The sequence below is a fragment of the Rhinopithecus roxellana genome, chromosome 8 (assembly GCF_007565055.1).
Source record: "Rhinopithecus roxellana isolate Shanxi Qingling chromosome 8, ASM756505v1, whole genome shotgun sequence".
NCBI classification, from domain to species: domain Eukaryota; kingdom Metazoa; phylum Chordata; class Mammalia; order Primates; family Cercopithecidae; genus Rhinopithecus; species Rhinopithecus roxellana.
The window spans coordinates 70,240,148-70,255,905 of NC_044556.1; the positions used below are offsets into that span (position 1 = coordinate 70,240,148).

The 15,758-nt window shown below is 49.6% G+C and overlaps 1 protein-coding gene across 2 annotated transcripts; it reads right to left on the bottom strand.

The window, feature by feature from the left end:
- Nucleotides 1–297: 297 nt before the first annotated feature.
- ATF3 (activating transcription factor 3) lies at nt 298–12,399 on the bottom strand. Of its 2 annotated transcripts, XM_030936390.1 has the most exons (5): nt 12,079–12,361; nt 10,512–10,587; nt 5,827–6,070; nt 2,857–2,964; nt 298–1,718 (listed from the first exon to the last, which is right to left on the bottom strand). In XM_030936390.1, exons 2-5 carry the CDS (start codon nt 10,565–10,567, stop codon nt 1,521–1,523), a joined length of 606 nt encoding a protein of 201 aa, XP_030792250.1. In that variant the 5' UTR covers nt 10,568–10,587; nt 12,079–12,361; the 3' UTR covers nt 298–1,520. The 2 variants fall into 2 exon arrangements, with proteins under 2 accessions (XP_030792250.1, XP_010364403.1); XM_010366101.2 differs by lacking the exon at nt 10,512–10,587 and having other exon boundaries at nt 12,079–12,399.
- Between the last annotated feature and the right edge of the window lie 3,359 nt (nt 12,400–15,758).

Genomic DNA, 15,758 nt, shown 5'->3' on the forward strand with positions numbered 1-15,758 from the left:
AAGGTATCTAGCAATTCAGATTTTATATCAAAATTCTAAACACCAAACTGTTGATCTAAAGGATATGTTTGGTGCCATATTTCAGGGTTTGTCAATGAGAAATTGAGCATAAGGTGCCCGAGACTAAGGAACAGGACTGAAAGTCAACTATCCCATCTAGTGATGCCCCAAAGAGCAAAGGATGACATCTGGAGAAGTTTAAAGCTAGGCAGCCCCCATAATGGGGAGGAAAGGCAGGGAATGGCTAGATCTCAACAACCAACAGATTTAAATGAACAGAAACCAACACAACATGTGTTTACCATGTCTTGGTTCCAATATTTATTATTCTGTCAGGTTAGGAATACTAGGATAAATAAGTAATATTTTCTCTTACAGAAAATTGTAATGATATTATTGAGTACAATTAAACACTCTGAGAATTTCACAGAAACATCAGAATTTTAACAGACAGTAGCCAGCATCCTTGTGGCCAGTGTGAGTGACTTCTCACAGCTGCAAATGCCCTGGGCCAGATTTCTTAAAACAGCTACATGACAAAAACAATGCTATTGACATCCAATAATGCTGAAGCCTGGGCACCACCTAGGCTCCACTGACTGGGGTTTCCAAATATGTCTCCACTGACTGTGGTTTTTAACCACAAGGAAAGGAAAATGGAATATTCTTTGGCTTTTCCAGCCTAGACACAACTCCTGACCTAAGTCATTGAGTGGAGAGTCCTAACCCTTTGGAAGTTGAACTTTCTGCTTTCTTCCTGTGACTTTGGAACTGAGTTTGCAACAGAGGACCTGCCATCGTGCTGTCCATGGATTTTGTGTTAACACTGGGAGAATTCTGTTCTCCAGGGGCTGACAAGCTCTTCTGGCCACCTGAATATCTTGAGATACTGCACGTGGTGACAGCCCCACACCCCCCCAAAACTCTTAGAAACCAGATCTGAGAAAAAGCATATAAAAGTCACTTCAGTGTTGTGTGACACAAACATCAAAAGAGCACATTGCCTAGTTTTCTCGCACACAGAATTTCTGGACATAACAGCATATTTGCTAGAAAGCACAACCCTGGCCATTGCACAACTTCACTAAATGCTGTTCTCACTCCACATCCCCTACAAGTGACAATGGTAGCCACAGTGAAGGAGATGGCCCCATCCCTCCCACCCAAGGTACAGACACTTCTGCATGAATCCTAAGGGTGGGCATCCTGGTTTTTTGTAGAATCCAGATGAAAGGCAGCCAGGACACTAGCTGGGGGCCATCTGGAACATAAGAATGGCCAGCATGTTAAGGCCTAAATCCTGGAGTTGAGGCAAGGATGCACTTGCCCTGGTCTGAGACCCACTCTGGGGCAGAATGGGAAGGGCCCACTGAGTCATTTCAGGACCTCCCGCCTTGTTGGTTCTCTGCTGCTGGGATTCTAGAGGTACACAGGAAGACAGCTCTCCAATGGCTTCAGGGTTTTGGGTATAAAATGAGGATTCAATGAGGACTCCCCAGTTGCCCCCATACCACGGCTGCTTAGCTCTGCAATGTTCCTTCTTTTATCTGTTGGATAAAGAGGTTTCTCTCATCTTCTGGAGTCCTCCCATTCTGAGCCCGGACAATACACGTGGGCCGATGAAGGTTGAGCATGTATATCAAATGCTGCTTCTCATTCTTGAGTTCCTCAATTTGAGCCTTCAGTTCAGCATTCACACTTTCCAGCTTCTCTGACTCCTGGGGTACAAGCAACAGAGGCATCAAGAAAGGAGCCAAGGGCCAGTGAGGAGGGAGTGGCCTGGACTGCTGCCTGGATGCAGGGGTGCACCTGGGACACCCTGGGGCCCATCAAGCTGGGAGAGGAAGATGGGAGATGGGAGAGCAGCACTAGGTTCAGGAAAATGCAGACCCTCTTCTTCAGAGAAGCCCTGGTGATGCCACAGAGGCCGCCTGTGACTCTACTAATACTGAAGCTGCAGAGGAACCAATAGTTCAGATACCTCATTTGCATGAGTCAACAGCCCATATGCAGGTCTTCTGGAACCCAAAAGGGCCTTGGGAGCTGGGGAGAAATCCAGACTCATGGAGGCTTAGTCGATTCTGAGTCACAGATCTCAATGAGAAGCTCATCTCCCCAGAAAAAAATGTATATGGCAACACACGAAATTCCCTAATTTTCACTGATCCCCTGAAGCAATCAACATAACCCTTTGGGGATCTGTGGGACCTGGGTTAAGACTCTGCCCTGGCCTAACCACATTTGGAGGAGGGACACAACCACTGGAAAGACTGCTGGGCACCACCGGCCACCCTGCCTACCCACAAAAGCAATACCCCCTAGTGTGTCTCAAGGCGGGCCGGCTGAATGCACCCAGGGGCTCAGCTTGCTGGCTAAGCCAGGGAGAAGGACTGTAGAGTTAGGAACCAGACAAGAATGCAAAGCAAATGTAACCACTGCTTGTGGATTAAGGAAATTACTTGTTTGAAGAGATTAATTAAAGGCTTTTCATAGTGAGCCAAATGAGAGCTGGCAGCTTCCTTTTCTCAGGAAAACAGTCAAGTGAAGCCTCTTTAACTGGGTTGGCATGTCCTGCAGCCTGGAAGCTGATGGACATGTATGAACCGGCCGAGGCTGCTGGGAGTCGGGCATCAGACGAATTCACACACCGGCTTTTATACATCCACAGTCACATCCATTGTGTTTAGTGCTTTGCCACCTCCTTATTCTGCAACTGGCATTTCTGCTACCAGCTACAAGGCCCTTCTTGGGAAATTATAACCAGGTAAGGGGTTTTCTAACTCTTCTTCTGATAGCCACATGAAGCTGGTGAGGACAGGCATGAGTGAGAGGAAGGGAAGGCTAGAAGGCACTTACTTTCTGTAGGCACTCCGTCTTCTCCTTCTTCTTGTTTCGGCACTTGGCGGCTGCAATCTTATTTCTTTCTCGCCGCCTCTTTTTCCTTTCATCTTCTTCAGGGGCTACCTATAAAATCCAAAAGGGACACATTTAAAGGGTAGTAAGAAATGCCACCTATCTCAAATACACTGCCTTTTACTGCCAGCAAAAGCTGGCAGACAAGGTCCAGTGCTAGCGCTAAAGGACCCCGAAAAAATAAAGCTCTAGACTTTTGTGTGAAAACCCCTACACACGCACACACACACACACACACACACACACACGTGAGTGAAGAACAAAAGTCAAAGTTAAAATTATACCAGCAATATATTAGTAAATTAAAAGTTAGCCAATTTTGAAAATGCATTTGGATTTTGAGATGAGGATAATATGCCAATTGATAACTATTGGTACTAACTGTAATCATTTAAAGCCGAAACAGATTCTATTTGGTAAACATCTCCTTTCTTTGGGAACCAGGAATGACCTCAGGATCATCACCTAGCCACCCTCTCCCGGCCTCTTCTTCGATTCAAGACGCAAGGGCAAACCCCATTCACCTCTGACTTCACCTGGAGCATCAGAGCACCAGCTTCCCAAATTTGGGAGAAGCCTATGATGCTCCTGCAGAGAAGGCACCTAAGCCCATTCCCAACCAAAGTGGCATTAATCGGCCCATGCTGGGGTGCCACCTGCAAGTGGTGAACTAGGACCATCTTTTAGGTCAGTCTCACTACTCCTTGCCCAAAGGCTGCAGTCATGCCAGTTTAGTAAGCGTGAAACACTTCCACTTGCCACCACGAGGAAAAGTCCAATAAAATGGTGGAACCTCAGCTCTGACATCCTTAAGCCACTATGACATCACCAGAAGCCGCCTTCCAGACTTCTCACCATGTTCATTATTCCAGGGGTCTTATGCAAGGTTGCCAAGTGTGGAACAGTGCAAGTGTGTAAGACAGAAGTGAACTTGGAGCAACACCTGGTCCCAAGGCTGTGAACGTTGCTACAGGGAAGGGTGGGGCAGGCTGCCTGGTCCTTGCTCTACTGTCTGGGTGCTTGGGTCCTAGTAGTGATAAAAATAGGGACCACCACACTCCACGCTTCTTCAGAACAACTGGACACAGAAGGTGGCCTCATCCTGACTCATGGCTTTTAAGTGCCATCTATATGCTGATAATTTCCAACTCTATTATCTCTAGCCCAGACTCTCCTCTGAACTCCAGACTCACATATTCAACTGCCTGCTTGACATCTCCACAGGGGTGCAGAATAGGACAGATCTCCTGCTCTTGCCACCACCCTAACCCCTATAATCCCAAATCTCAGCAGCAAATGGACGCTCCATTCTTACAGCTGTGCTAGCCAGAAAACTCGGTCACCCTTGAGTCTTCCCTTTCTCTCATACCCCACATCCAATCTATCAGCAAATCAGCTTTACCTTCAAGTCAGATCCAAAGCCAACCACTTCTCCGCACCTGCACTGCTCCCTCCTGACGCAGTCCCCCGCCACACCCACTCATGTGGATTCCTGCCACAGCCTCCTTTCTGTGCACTCAGCTTCTGTCTTGCCCCTACTGCCCATTCTCAACATGACAGCCAGGGTGATCACTTAAAAATATAAATCAAGGCTGGGCGTGGTGGCTCATGCCTGTAATCCCAGCACTTTGGGAGGTTGAGGCAGGGGGATCACCTGAGGTCAGGAGTTCGAGACCAGCCTGGCCAACAAGGAGAAACCCCATCTCTACTAAAAAAAAATACAAAAAATAGCCAGACATGTGGCGGGCACCTGTAATCCCAGCTATTTGGGAGGCTGAGGTATGAGAATTGCTTAAACCTGGGAGGCAGAGGTTGCAGTGAGCCAAGATCATGCCACTGCACTCCAGCCCGGGTGACAGAGCAAGACTCTATCTAAAAAAAAATGTGCCTGTGTGTGTGTGTGTGTGTTGAATCTTGTTGCTTCTCTGCTCAAAACCCTTCTGTGGTTTCCCACCTCACTCTGAGCACAGGGCCACATCTATACAACAATAGTCTGTAAGACCCAATATGACCAGCCCCTATTTTTCTCCCACCCCCATACTCTGCCCCACTGCACAGCCCACCAGGCACCAATACTCCCACCTCAGTGCCCTTAATTTCTTTTATCAGATACCCACATGACTTCTTCCCTCTCCTCTTTCCTTCTTCCTTTCCTTTTGACCTCTGCTCAAAAGCCACTATCAGTGAATCCTTCCCTGACTTCCTAATTTAAAACAGCAACCCTGGCTGGGTGCAATGGCTCATGCCTGTGATCCCAGTGTTTTGGGAGGCTGAAGCAGGAGGATGGCTTGAGCCCAGGAGATTGAGGCTACAATGAGCCGTGATCACCCCACTGCACCCCAGCCTGGGTGATGGAGCAACACCGTCTCTAAAAGCAAAATGAGTCTTATTCCGTCACCCAGGCTGGACTACAGTGAGGTGATCATGGCTCATTGCAACCCCAACCTCCTGGGCTCAAGCGGTCCTCCCACCTCAGCCTCTCAAGTGGATGAGACTACAGGCATGTACCACCCTGCCCAGCTAATATTTTTATGGAGACTGGGTCTCATTGTGTTGCCCAGCTTGGTCTCAAACTCCTGGACTCAAGCGATAATCCCACTTTGGCCTCCCAAAGTGCTGGGATTACAGGTGTGGGCCACCATGCCTGGCCTGAAAAGTTTTTAAACCCACCAACCCCACCCCTACCTGTTCTCTCTGCCTCACTCCCTGCTTTTTTCTCCTTTGCACTCATCTCTTAATGTATTTACATGTTATGTATTGTCTGTCTCCTCCCAGGAGAAGGTAAGCTCCCTGAGGGCAGGGGTTTCGTTTGTTTCACTCTCAACAACAGCCCCCTGCCTAGAACATGCCCAACACACAGTGGCTGTGAGCAAAACATGTGCTAAAAGAATGAACACCTGTGGTAGAACCCACCTCGGCTTTTGTGACAGACGCCCCAAGGGGTCTGTCACTGACCGTGACTGACTCCAGCGCAGAGGACATCCGGTGGCAGAGGTGCTTGTTCTGGATGGCAAACCTCAGCTCTTCCTTGACAAAGGGCGTCAGGTTAGCAAAATCCTCAAACACCAGTGACCCAGGAGGGGACAGGCAGGGGACGATGGCAGAAGCACTCACTTCCGAGGCAGAGACCTGGCCTGGGTGTTGAAGCATCATTTTGCTGAAAGACACATTGAAACCCAAACTGTTTCAGGGGCTCTGGGGCATGGGATCAAGTCCCTTTCCTCCACCAGACCTCCAACACCAGAACCCCACCCTCAGAGAAAAGTCCCATAAGCCCTTGGGTTTCTGTTTTGTTTTCGTTTCGTGCCATCCTCATCTTAAGTAAAACAGGTTCTTAAAATACACACAGCTCAGTGACATGAACAAAATGCTTATTTGAAGTTTATAAGGGATGATGTTTCAGGCTACTCTGAATTCACAAGAGCTATGAGTTTTGGCTGGTGTGCCTCTGTGCAAATGTGGCCTCAAACAGTCCTGAAAGAGGAAGAACAGTTTTTAAAAATCAGTGAGGCCATTTTAAAGATCATGAGTAACCTCATTTTCAGCCTCTTTTGCAAAGAGGCTTGACATCAAGTTGAAACTATCAGTGAGTGGAAGTAAAAGCAAAAAGTGGGAAATCCTTGAATTTAGCAAATACATCTCTGAAGCTTCTCTCCCGGAAGTTGGGCCCAAGCAATGGGAATGAGAAAGGTAACTGTAGCCAGGTGCGTTTCTTCACCCCAGACTTTGGCAGGGGATGGGGAGGTGGATTCTTAAGCTTAAGGCTGGCAAAGCAAAAGGCCTTAAAGAAAAGTAAGGTGCTGTATTGTGGGGGAGTTGTTCAGACCTGTGGTGTAGGGAGAGACTTAGGCTGGGTGTGGGGACAGAGAACCCTGGGGCTGGCTCTGGCACTAAAGAGCAGTGACTTGAGCCAGTCACTTCAGCTCTCTAGGACCCAGTCTGTGTCTGGTAAATGACTGAGAGCTCCTCCAATGCAAGCATTGAGTCTACACCATTGCTTTACCCAGAGCCTGGCCCAGCACCTGACTCGACATGCCTCACTGGCCAACTGAATAAATGAAGTGGGGATGGGGTCATCAAATCAAGTGCCCCCCATAGTCCAAGGTTACTTTTCTCTTTCCCATTTCTTGGGCCCAACTTCTGGGGGAGAAGCTTCAGCGATGTAGTTGCTAAATTCATCTCCCTCTATTATTCTATAGCTTAGTGAACCCAAAAGGATGACAAAAGGAAAAAAAAGAGTAGAAGTAGTGACAGTTACATGGACCCAATTTGGAAGAGTCCCCCATAAGTCTTGGCCTGCTGTGTACTCCCTCCAGCAGTGGCCATTCCCCCTCCTCCCTGCAGTTGGTTCCCAAGTGGCAATGAGTATAGGGATGAGGGTAGGATGAGTGTGGTCTGGGCATTCCTCTCACCAGGGAGTCTGTGGTCATTAACACAGTCCAGACAGAGAAGAAGCCCTCTGGCAAGTCTCAAACATTTAAGGAGTGCCTCCTTCATATCAGAAGCCTTAGGGGCACTATCTCATTTAATCCTCATGAGAATCCAGTGAGTTAGGATTTAGCCCCCTTTTATAGATGAGATAAGTGAGGTTTAGACAAACTAAGTCATTTGTCCAAAGTCACAGAATTAATATGGGGCAGCATCAGGATTTGGAATTAAGTTAGTTTGGCTCCAGGATTCATGCCCTTAATTTGTACCTTGCAAAAAACGAACAAATATTATTATACATTACAAAAACAAACCAGTATTATGTTATATTGCACAAACAAAACAAAAAACCTGAGCAAATATTTGGGGGACAGGCCTTAAGGTAGGTGGGAGGCCTGGAAATGAAGTGATGGAGGCGAGGCTAAGTAAAGATTCCTGGGGATAACTTGAACTCTGTTTAATGAACTGCTAATCTTTATGTCAGGGTGCACACCCAGGCTGCTTGCTACCTGCCCTCTGGGAGTGTGAGCAAGTGGGTCTCTTATCCACAAAATTCTCATACTGGGGTCAGAAGATGAAAATCTGAAGCCCACTTACTCCATTATGTGTTATCATTGTACCTCCCAGTAGCTTTTTCTCCTCTGTTAAAGAGGGCTTGTAACAATCACCCTATTTTCCCATAATATCCTATGAGGAATTGAGGAACTAATACATGAATATGCCCTGGAAAACATTCCTTTGGCCAGGAGCTCCATGATTACTAGGCCTCCCAGAGATCTCTCCAGCCCAGGGCTGGCTCTCTGACAGAGGCTCTGTGGGGTCCAGGAGGGAGGGTGGCTGGTCACCCTCTTTGATCTCAAAGGCTTCTGAATAGAATACCCTGACTTCAACTCCCCCTGGAGATCCAACATACACCAATGGAGGCAAGACTTCCAGGCCAATGAAAGCTGCCCTTAACTAGTCAAAGAAACCCAGGCTATATATGTAATTCTTTTCCCAAAGCCCTGTGTCATGAGTCAGAACTGAAGTTCTTCTCTCAATTTAATCCTATAATCTTAGGATGCTGGGAGGATACTTGTCGCTGTCAGGCAATAAATTCTGAGAAACTAGACTTCTAAAGCCAGAGGCTTAAGATTCTCCCATGTATTCATGTTTCCCTGCCCTTTCCAACTTTATTAAAAACCCAGTGATTCAGGGATGACATTCAGAGCTACCACTGGGCTAGTCTTCGATCGGAGGCCTGAATGGCTCCCTTCTACATGGGTACTTTGAATTTCACTGCAGTAGACTGTAGTTCCATTTCACCACCCAACTAGGTTTATTAATGAGCTCTCAGGGCTTGGGGTCTGCTGTTTGTGACTCCCATCCCCGACCCTTCTTCTTATGTAAAGTCAGCAGTCCCAATGAAAGAAGCTGAAGAATGTCAGTGGTATGGAATGCTTTTATGGAAAACATTGGGTGGGCTTACTTGGGGACAGAAATGGTTGTAAAAATGTTAAAAGTCAGAAAATAAAACAGATGTATCTGTAGAGATCTGGGTTTTCTTGGCACTAGGCTAAAGCTTAACTTCTTGGGATACTTTCTAGTTATTCCTTTACTCAGTCTCTTGAGTTATGATTCAGCCTAGACTCAGGCTGTGTCCCCACAAGAAAATGAAGTTAAATTGTCAGACAATTTTTCAGAAAGTTGAGATCCTCAAACATCCTGATCATTGAAAAAAATTGTTTGGGGACCTCAGATCAGAGGTGACTTTCTATGCTGATCATAAAATTGTTCAGACTTGCTACCAAGAACTTGCATTTTGTTTCTGCTTGATTATTTCCAATCAGAAATCATGTTGTACCATTGGTAGTTTCATCATTTTCAAGAAAGTGAAACTTTACTCATGTATTCCTTTAACTGGAAATTCAGCTCCCAGATTTTTATTTCCTAGTAGCTACAGCTACATTGAATTTTCACTTTTAATTTTCATCCTCTTTCCACTAAGCATTGCTCGCTAACCATCTTATGTTACTAGGAAGCCAATACTGGCCTTTCACTAACTCTTCATATCTTGGTCTTCCTCCCAGACCTCTTGAAGATTGTAGGTGCAAAGCTGGGCATCAAGGGCCAGAGACAATGTTTCTAAACCTATCAGTGCCACTCACAAACTAAGCACTCACCAACAAATCACTTAGGCTTTCTGGGCCTCTCATTCTCTTCCTCTGTAATTTGAGATCAAAACTGCCTGCCCCAAAGGGCTGTGAAGAAGGATATATGAGATTTACATACACACTGGGTAGTCATTATTACTGTGACTCCATCTTCTCCATTTCAGGAAAAACTCATTCTGTTGTTATCAATTCAATAAAGCCCTGTGAGTGAGGAATTAACTAAAACCTTCAAGAAATTCAGGTCATTCAGAGCCTCTTTTGTACTCTGATTGACCCCAGGTTCTTCACAGACCAGGTAGATGTCACCCCACTATTTGCTGACACCAGCATTCTCCATTACATATTTGAAAGAAAAGCAATTCTCACTTATAAACCATTTCTCCCTTGGAAAGCTTCTGTGGCATCTTGACTATGTCCTTCCTCCTCCCCTGGCTGGGTAACACTTGAAGCCACTGGCCTTGTCCCATGCCCAGCCAATTTTAAAAAGAAAGGAATCATGGACTCTATCTAATGGAAATCACGCCCTCTCAATATAGAATCATCTAGGTCAGATTTTCATTTTGTAATGAGTACACTGGTCCAGGGAGGTAAAAATGACTTGCCTGAGTTCATAAAGCTGGTGAGTGGCCCATCCCATGCCAAGCTGCTGACCGCCCACCAACTGCTCATTTTGGTCCATCACCAATAGGTATCACCACCTCAAGGGACCAAGCAACAAGGCAACCAGAGAACAGAGCCATTAGCCAGGTAGATAAGGGGTCAAGAGTCCGGGCACTTGGTACCAACCACAGAGGAGACTTTGACAGGACTGAGGCAGGGAGGGGCTATCAAAGAAAAGGGCCATGGAGAGAAAGGAATTCTATAATGGCTAAAGGGCAAGGAGGAAGAAAGAGAGAAAAAGAAGGCTCCCAGCACTGTCACAGATGCTGGGTGCTGTATCTTATCCGCACTGCGGGCGTGGGGTGCTGCCTTCTTTGCTGTCTCTGAAACAATTCTGACAGTAACTGCAATCCTCACCTCATCCCATCTTTGACCAGGATATCCTCAAAGCAGGAGCCTGTATGCTGTAGCATTATTCTACAACCAATGCGAACTGCAAAACAACGGGGACAGTAATACCAATTTTTTGCCTTCACTTGAAGTTGTGGAGACAGAAACTTCGAACAGAAGATATGACTGTCACCTACAACGAAAGAGGTACATTGAGAGAACATCCAGATTTTCTGGCTCTCCTTTTTTTTTTTTTTTTTTTTTTCTGGCTTCATCAAGGATTTAGTAACTATTTTATTTGTAAGAAAAGCATATGTGACCTATGCAGTGAAATTAGGAAATAGAAAACGTTTAGGAGGAAAGGAAGTAGATGAGAGACGAAAACGGGGGTGGGGGAGCAAAGAAGGAGAAGGATTCCAGTGGAAAGAAAACTGGTGAGGGAAAAGATGCCCTGCAGAAAAGTCCCCTTTCCCCCACTGTCTGGACACCGGTCAATGACATTAGATAGAGACCCACACCATTCAAGTCCCCCCACTGGCTCCTTTTCTTCCCACTACACCACTCCAGAATCTGAAAATCTCCAGACAGAAAGGACCTTAGCAGTTATCTGGTCCAACCACTGCATTGTGCCCTCCAACACGCAGAGGGGGCCGGTACTGCCCATGTGCCCTTATTTACCGGCTCGACATACTGGGGCTCAACGACATCGATTGCAGTGTAAGCGCTCAGAGTCCTGGCACTAGACCACAAAGCCATTCTGTCAAATATCTGCACAACTGGCTCCACACCCTCGCTTCCCCGCCACGGTGGGTCTCCCGCGGACCCGCCGAAGGAAAAGCCAGAGTGAGAGTCCCAGGTGTGTGGGAGTCCCGGGCTCAGGTTCCAGACACCAACCGGTGCCGGGAGCCCTTCCCGTCGTCCGCCCTGGGACAGCGCGACACCAGCGCTCTCCACTTCCAAACTTATCCCAGCTAACTTTTTCTCGGGGTTGCCTTCACGGTCCTGCCGCCAGCGCTCCGGGGTGCCCAGGGCGACCCCCAGCGGCCGCGCACGCGACGCCGCCCGCCCTCCTGCCCCTTCCCCATTCATTCCTCTCGGCGCTTGGGGCAGCCCTCCCGCAAGCCTCTGGCCTTCGTGCCTCTCTGCCGACCCCGGGAAGGATCGGCTCCCTCAGTGCCGTGTCTCGGAGCGAGGGATGCAGCGGGACGGCGAGCTGGGCAGCCTCGGACACCCCAGCGCACCCGCCCACCCACCTCACGCCCTCTCCCAGCCCCGCAAGCCAGCGCCGTCTGCGCAGAGAAGCGGCGCTCCAGGCTGGCGGCAGAGTGGACGCCCGACCTCCGTCACCAGGAACCTTTCGCGCCCCAAGTCAAAAGAGAAAGTTAGTTCTTTCGCTTTGCGGGAAACTTTTCGAAGCGCCGAGGAGCAGCGGTGGCTTAGAAGAAGTTCAAGCCAGAGTTATTTCCAAGCCGGAGACTGGGGGCGCGGATCTGGGGTGGGTCAGGGGTCGGCGGACTGGTTACTTAGAGGGGCGCGAAGGGAATGAAGGCAAGCCGCCCTCGTCGCGCTCACTCCCTTGGCTCCCAGCGCTCACCTCCAGGCTCCGCTCGGGGCGGCCAGGGTCCGGAGGACGGGCAGGGTCGGGACGGGGTCTGGCGGGCTGTTTGTCTGGCCGGCGGGCGAGCACCAAGGACTCACGGCCGGCGCGCGGGCTGAAGGGTGCGCTCGGGCGGCGGCGAGAGAAGAGAGCTGTGCAGTGCGCGCCTGGCTGCGTGCGACTGTGGCTTGGAGAGCGTTGCATCACCCCTTTTATAGCCCTCAGGCTGACGGAGCGGTCGTTTACTCCGTGTTGCCAGTCCCAGGCTGACGTAATGCTATTAATAGCTTCCCGGGAGAACCGGCCGAACCGAGCGGAGGAAGGGGGGTGGGGGAGGGGCCAAGGCGGGGCGGAAGGCGGGTGGAGATGGGGGAGCACTGGTGATGCAAGTTCGGGGAGGAGCCAGCCGAGGCACGTTCCCCCAGCCTCGCTCACTGAGACACACACCAGCCCGCCCTCTCTCTCCATATCAGGACCGGAGTCGCCCGGGATAGCCGCCAGATGTGCGTACTCGCTGCTGCGTGTTCCAGGCATGACCAATGGTGCCCAAGCCAGCGGCATGACTCCACCGCGCTGGCATCTCTCCCTCCGCTAGGTTGAGGAGCGGGGGGGGCGGGGAAGGTGGGGAGGCGGGTCCCGGCCCCAGCCCAGACTAGGTGAGGCTGGGAAGCGGGCACGACCTTTCTCTAAAATGCGTGGTCATTTTCTGGAGCTTCAGGAAAATACCCCTTCCCCCACTGGCTTCCTACTTCTCTAGCAGGAACAGAGTAGGGGCAGAAGCGTTAGTCTGTGATGTGGGGAAGGTGTCCAAAGTCACCCTTCGGTGTATCCACGCCGTTACCCGCCGGGTGTGACCTCCGCGGCGGGGACTACGAGAAGCCCGCCGGTTAACACAAAAGAGGAGGACAGCCCTCGGCTGGCACCGTGCGCCGGAGCCCGCGGCCCCGGACCCTCCACAGAGACGCACACGCAAGATAGCTCCGGGCTCCGAGACTAGGGCTAGTGGTAGGACAGTATCGGTTCGATTGTTCTTCTTCTTTTTTTTTCAATCACAAAGCGTTTGAAATCGACAAGAACGTCTCAGTGAAACCAACAAGAGCGTGAAAAGATCGGAGTCCCAGAGGAATCAGAGGCAACCCGGTGGGAGCGTAGGAGGGGGCAGAAGCCAGCGGCCAGGACGAGGGGGAAAGAGAAGGTGCTTTGGGGTTCGCGAACCTGCCCAGGCCTGGGGGTCGCCCCGCTCTCAGGCAATATTTAGGGAAAACCCATCTTCAGCTTTCACGTGTTCTTCTGCTCCCAGAGCCTACTGGACTGGGACCAGAAGGCCCGGAATGGGGACGCACTGACCACAGGCGGAACCCGCAGCAGAAATCCCCTCTGCCCTCAAGCCAGGGTGGCGGGAAAGGCGGGGCCCTGTAGCCGAGATTCAAGCTGAGACCTCAGCAGAACTGGGTTTGAACCTTAAAAACGATTTCCTGATTCTTATTCCCCGACCCCAGCAGTTTCTGCTCAGAGAGTGGCAGAACCAGGAACCTTCTTGACTGCCTGTGGATGACTCTTTGTGAACACAAGTGTGGCCCGGGACTTTCGCACCTGCCTGGGAGAGAGACTTGCGCGGCCGAAGGGTGTGGGGGCACGGCGAAGGGCAGAAACACCTCCTTTCCACCTGCCACTGGGAGAGAGGCGGCCGAAGGTCATAGTTTGTTAATTTGGGGTAGAAACTAGAGGTGTCTGGAGCCCGGGTCTCACTTGAAGTCCCCAATTCCCCCCCACCGGGGTTCCTCGCCGCCAAGCCCGACCTCACTCAGAGCACCCCTCTCCCCAGGGGCCTGGGAACACGCGGAGGGCGGCCTCGGAAGTCTTTGCGCCCCGGCGGGCCCTGGAGCCCTGGGGTTCCACGCGGGATCCTCAGAGATCCTGCTCTGCACCTGACCCGATTTCCAGCGGCGTCGCGCGGGAAGTGCAGGGCGGGTGTTTTCGCTTTACTTTTTGCCCTGGTAACGGCTCTCCCGGCCCCACCCTCCGCTCCCATGCCCTCACCCCCGCGCGCCGCGCAGCACGCCTCCACAACCCGCCCTCCCGCTGGAGTGCGCGCAGGTAAACCCCGGGCGTGTCGGAGCAACCCCGAGAACACCGGGCGGGATTAGATGGAGGAGTGTTTGTGCATTTGAATGAAGTTATTTGGTATCTCTACTTAGCTATTTTATCTACTTATAGATTGTCCTGGAATCAATAGCACCATTATAAAGTGAAGCAAGGAGAGGAGGGAGAACATGTGAAGCTTTTTACTCTTTTTCTGCTGTGAAACAGAAATCTTTCACCAGTTTACAGGTTGAACTATGATTCCATTAATACACCCAAGCCAAATCTGTGGAGATCTGGTCCCGTCCTTAAGGGGAAATTCCAGTTAGGTCGTCAAGTACATAAACAGCCAGACCGGCCTCCACAAAACCTCAGGGGCTCTGCCTTGGGAAGGGAAGGGTAATTGGGGTTGGGGAGAAGCCCCTAACACCCTGGTCGGGTTATTTTTATTACCATTGTGCCTCCAGTTCCTTTTATCAATCTTGCTTCATTCTAATTACTACTCTTAGTTTGGAATCTCCAAGTTACACCTGGATAGAAATGCTGTCCGCTGTTCACAGAAGTCTGATCCTGACATTCTAAACCCTAAAAGTGATAAGAATCTTGACAGAGAACTAAGTCCACTCCCACTTGAATGAAACTCTTGTCCAAGGAAAACAAAAACTACTGCCTGCCTCCCTCCCCTCAGCCCCCAGGAGAACCGTGAAATGCCTGCTGAATTGAGAGACTGGAAAAGAACAGAGCAAGGCAGAGCCCCTGAGGTCTTTGCCACAGGAGAGTGATCAACATCTGAGTCCTTTGCATCCTCATTTTACCCTGACTTAAGTTAATGCCACCAATGTCCAGTGTGCACACTCTCAGCACACACACAGGCAGTGCCATGCAGAGGAGGGCACAGAAAAACTTTCCACACCACAACTCCTCTCGACGCAAACCAAAGAATGGCTGTCTTGCCTTAGAAGGAAGCCCTGTTTAGGGTGATTTCAGGGGTTAATCCTCAATGAAAGAGGGTTAAGCAGAGACTTGAAGATTGCTGAGGTTTTATGCTGGTGAACTGGCCTGGGGAATCCACATTCAGATCAGCCTTGGTATGTTTTGCTGCGTGAGATAAGAGTTGGAGACTTCATGCTGGGACATGTGCAAAAGGAAGGGAAAAAATTAAAAGGGGAGGGGAAGGAACTGGGTAATTAAAAACAGCCCACTCGTGGCAACCAAATCTAAACAGAAAAACATTGCAGGGAACCAACGCAAAAAAAAAAAAAAAAAGTTCGAGATATTTAATAGTTCTAGCAGTTTCTTAGTTCAGTGCACAATCCCTTCCCACATTCCTCTGCCCCATTACTCTGTTCTGTAAACCTTAAGACTGTATTCGCGCCCAGAATGCTAGAAACACAAGATAAGATCCGCCAGAGAAGCGGCAGAGTACTAGCAGCCCTGTCTGCCTGGCTCAACCTACTTCTTTGCTTTGGAAAGGGAGTGGAGTCGATTTTCTTATACTTTATTCTGTTTCTGAAGCCCACTCTTTCTACAAAGTCAGTTTGAATGTGGGGATTGCTAGTTTAAAAGCGTCCAAAATGGGCATTGTCAGGAAACAG